This window comes from Ranitomeya variabilis, chromosome 6 (genome assembly GCF_051348905.1).
Source record: "Ranitomeya variabilis isolate aRanVar5 chromosome 6, aRanVar5.hap1, whole genome shotgun sequence".
Taxonomy (NCBI): domain Eukaryota; kingdom Metazoa; phylum Chordata; class Amphibia; order Anura; family Dendrobatidae; genus Ranitomeya; species Ranitomeya variabilis.
Window position 1 is genome coordinate 513,466,934 of NC_135237.1, and position 4,868 is coordinate 513,471,801.

At 47.7% G+C, this 4,868-nt stretch overlaps 1 protein-coding gene across 1 annotated transcript; it reads right to left on the minus strand.

Moving 5' to 3' along the window:
• Window positions 1-218: 218 nt before the first annotated feature.
• Window positions 219-1,229, minus strand: LOC143783317 (rhodopsin, GQ-coupled-like). The gene has a single exon (XM_077271722.1). The coding sequence runs from the start codon at window positions 1,227-1,229 to the stop codon at window positions 219-221; it is 1,011 nt and encodes a 336-aa protein (XP_077127837.1).
• Window positions 1,230-4,868: the final 3,639 nt, after the last annotated feature.

Consider the following 4,868-nt stretch of genomic DNA (forward strand, 5'->3'; position numbering starts at 1 on the left):
ACAGTTACTGGTCTTTGTTTTTTGTTTTATAAGAAAGTAGGTGCAGTTCACCACTATACATGGGAGATCTAATTTCCAGGCACAGGAAAGTAATAAATCTAGCCCAGCATGAGTTCCCTTTACACCAGACTGGAGTGTTAATAGCCTCTGAACTGGAAAAGTCCATATACATTCCCTATTATGCAATACTTTCTGGTCCTTGTGGTACTTCTGCAGTGTCAGGTCAGAGAGCTCCTGCAGCCCAAGCATCTGAAGGACATGAAGATCTGGCGCGCCCCCTCGCGGAAACGCTGGTCACACACACTGTAAATGATCACATTGCAGCAGCTGTTACTCGCAAGAATCCAAAAGGCAAAAAACGAGAAGGTGCACCACTGATACCCCAGCACATTGCCCACCACAAAAACTGCAATAGGGGTAAAGGAAGCTGTGAAGGCAATAGTCAGAGTCCCGATGGTCTTGGCAGCCTTAATGTCAGAGAAGGAGACTCTAGGAGGTTCCTGATCGGTCCCAGACAAGAGTTTTCTCCTGCGAGTGTATTGATGAATGGTGGTCAAAGAAAGAGCATTGATTATCAGAGTGGCCCCTAGCAGGCTGAAATCAAAAGCTGGGAATAGCAAAAGTATCTGCCACACATGAGCTGGAGATGCTGGAGCTGGGGCATAGTTGCACATTCTGCTGCAAGGATTATACTCCATCACTATCCCACCATGGCTGGAGAAGATGGGGACCAAGGCAAGGAAGATGCTGGCCGTCCAGGAGATCAGGATCAGCAGTAATGTCCTCCCCCTGGTGATCACTACCTCCTTGTGCAGGGGCTTCAGGATGGCAATGCTCCTCTCAATGGTCAAAAGGAAGATGGTGCTTATGGACACCAAGGTGCACCCAGCAAAGACTGGACCGATGAGATAGCATGGGTGCCAGGAGCCCACAAACAGCACCTCATAGCCTCCCTCTACCATGGAAGCATTGATGGAAAGCATCTTAATTTCCCCATAAACAGAGAAAGGAACCACCAGGATGCCCAGAGCTAGGTCAGCCACAGCCAAGGAGGTCTTCAAGTAACCCTGAGGAGTCCGCAGGTGCTTGGTGGCCAGGAACACTGCCAAGATGACTAAATTCCCCAGCAGTATGGCTAGTATAAGGGCAACCATAAAGATGACTGTGAGGATCCGGTTCCCAGAAGAACAGCAGCTACTACAGTTGGTGTGATTGAGTTCTGTGAGCATCCTTCCAGGGAGCCAGGGAGTGTGTGCTCCTTGCCTTCTCCTCACTCTTCTCCCTATGGCTGACACCTCATCAGCACCACTCCTCCTCTGCTTTCCTCTTCACTCTTTCACTTTTCCTCTCATTGCCCCATGTTTCTGCTGGTAACATAACTCCCACTCTCCTTATATTTCTAGTGCACTTGTTAATTCCATTTCTCCACATCCCTGCCCTGCTTGTCCTCTGCCTCCGTCCCATCTGGTGCAATGTCCATCTTCTATGTATCACTGACTTTCTTACTGTAGCTTTGATTATATCATATAGTTAGTTCCTATCTGTAGGTTTCACTCACCATGACTCTGCTACCTCATCAGATGCATCTTGTCCATCATCTTAATGTAACATTTGTATGGTCTCAATGTCTCCAATATTTCCTTATATTTGCCCCAAGATCATTCTAATTCAGCCATAGGTCCCTTCTTTGCTTCTTTCCCAGTCCTTCCCCGGTACTAAGTTTCCTTGAGCTTCCTTCCTTTCTTCCTCAGTCCTTGGCAGGAGATGCTGCAGCCTGAGTCCTGACTTTGTGTTCTCAGTGATGGAAATGCAAGCTCACAGAGATGAAGATGTGGGCACTGGATGATTCTCTGCAGGCTCGTGCCAGTGTCTGAGCTGTCTAGGAAGGCAATAAGGGATGCATAATGCTAAATGTCATCATCACTGCTGCTTGTGGTTTTTGATGCAGCTTTTTTGCTGTGTATATGTAGCGTTTTTTGCAGCATTCCCGTTACATGCAGGTTTTGTTGTGAATTTCACCCTAATCATTGCAAAAGTGAAGCCCGGATTTTAGAATCTGCACAGCAGGTCAATTAATGTGCGGAAACTTTCTGCAAAGTGTAGATGAGATTTAATTAACTGGTAATGTATTACTCTGCGTTACGTCCGCACGGAAATCAGTGTGAAAAATCCACATTAAATCCGCAACGTGGGCGTCCTAACCTTGGTACTCACTAAATATACAGATTCACAGCATAAAAAGCTGATAACAGAGAGACATCAGAAATGCAGCCTGAACCCAGCGCCCTGCGGCTCGGGAGCTCAGATTAAATACAGCCTGTGTCTCTTTATCAGGATTGATCATTAGAAGCAGCGCATCCTTCTATCAGCATAGATGTGAGGATTGCCTAACAATTAGCACAACTCAGTGCTATATATACAGTGCGATTACAGAGGGTGCGACCGTCTCTCCATTCTGCCCCCATGTCTCCATATTGCCCCATGTCTCTCCATTCCTGCCCCCCTGTCTCTCCATTCTGCCCCCCATGTCTCTCCATTCTGCCCCATGTCTCTCCATTCTGCCCTATGTCTCTCCATTCTGCCCATGTCTTTCTATTCTGCCCCATGTCTCTCCATTCCTGCTCCCATGTCTCTCCATTCTGCCCCATGTCTCTCCATTCTGCCCCATGTCTCTCCATTCTGCCCATGTCTCTCTATAGTGCCCCCATGTCTCTCCATAGAGCCCCCATAGTGCAGCTTTACAAAAAAAAAAGGAAATACAAAGTTTCTCCTTACCTGGTCGAGCTCCAGCGGTGTCCTCTCCACTAGTCATCTGAGGCACGGAAGCGCCAGCATATGGCAGTGACATCATACGCCAGCGACGTGCACGCTAATGTCAGTTGCCGGCCTGTGATTGACTGGCGGCTGTTAACTGTTGTCATGCTGGAAACCTTCCGACACGACAATATAGATTTGAACTGGCAGAATTCTGCCTCTGGAGCCCGGTGAGCAGAAGAGAGGGGGCCTGGTCTATTGATGGCCTATATACAAATCGAATAGCCTATTATGAATTGCCGGTGAAACATAGAGGACAATACCTTGCTTCAATCCTCCTCTGATAGGAAGAGTATTACTGGGCTCCATTTGGCCTCAACCAGCAATGGCGATGAGGAGCATCTTCTGCTTATTACCTGGGTGTATAAAAAGGAAATCAACCCCTTGGGTCCTTGTCTCCTTAAACTCCCTATCAAGGGGCAATGTTTTTCTCACTAGCAGTTGGACCGAGACAAAAATCAGTCATCTGAATACCCATATTGAATAACATTATTATTATGCTTACTTACCGTACATAGCGACATTAATTCTACATGGTTTATAATCTACATTCCCTATCAGTATGTCTTTGGAGTGTAGGAGGACACTGGAGAACCTGGAAGAAACCCACGCAAACATGGAGAGAACATACAAACTCCTTGCAGATGGGTCAGTGCTCTGTCCATGTACTATCCGATGAAAAATTGGAGAGCATATGCCTCATCTACACACTTGTCTGCCCAAGCCCTTAAACAGACCCTAATCAGAATGTGAAATACTCTGCATTTTCATGAGGAAAGCCTAAAAAACGTTATATCCGGTTGCTACTGTCCGTTGTAAATGGGGGAAAGGTCTTTAAAGGGATAATGTTCGTGACGCCACCTGTGGTATTCGGTCAGGGTGACCGACGCTGCTTAGGGGTCCGCTGGGGTGATGTAATGGCAGCTAGATGGTATACCTTCCCACAGGTGAAGTATATCCCCAGGGCTTCCCAGATGTGTAAGATGGTGGATGGTGAGAGGCGCAGAGAAGAACGAGGACACAAGGTTGCAGTTTCTTTACCTTTACTGGAGGCTTCAGCATCCACAGTCCAGGGTACAGACCACAGGTCTGAAGGCAAATCCAGAGTCCCCTTATCCTGGTGGAATTCAATAGCCTTCCTCTAGCGCCTGGAGGTTGTAGTCCCTTCCTGATGAGCTTCTCGGTAAGGTCCTCACAACTATTGTATATGTTCTAGATGTTATGTCTATCTCTCTGTCCCCCTGATGGATAGGATAGGACAAACCCGTATGACAGATGGCCTGAGGCTTTTTACAGGGACTCTATCACGCCCCGACCCCCACAGTTGCCACCGTGCCTCCTGGGTATAAGGTCGGGCAGCTAAGGTGGAATTAACTGTCCTGCCAGTCTCTGAAGTAAAGCGTAGAGATCCTTACTCTCTCGGTATTCTGGCTACCGGATTCCTGCGCCTCAGAAGGAGGCAGCCTTTTACAGAGCAGAACTCCTTCTGGTTTCCTCTCCTTTTTGCTATGACTTTGTTTCTCACTCTCTGCAACGCAAATCCCTTCAATGTCTCTTCCTTAGGATGCTGCCGCACGTGGGGCAGGCGCAGCTCCCTGGCTTTCTGTCTAGGCCTTTGACAGGATCCCACCTCTGTCAGGGACCCACTACCTGAGTGGAGCTCAGATAGCAGCTTACTGGCTCAAGCCCAGCTCGCTTCTGCCTAACTTCCTGTCCAGACTACCAGTTTTACCTAATTGTGAAGAGTGCCCTAATAGATAGGAGCATGGCTCCCCCTGGCAGCCTGGAGTGTGAAGTGTGTTGTGTGGTTTGTGATACCTGGTAAAGAGATCTCCTTTATTGCCTTCAGACGTAATATCACCCCCCCTGGTGGAAGAACGACATTACTGCAATGACCAGGACTCTGGGGCGCTGCACTAGCACATTGCAATTTTTTCACATGCTGAATCAGTCTTTGAAAAAATTCACTCATCTGCACTGTCTCATTGAATAACATTGATTCCAATGCTGTTTGTTTGTTTTTTCGCAGACAGCACTCGGACCGAAAAGTCTGT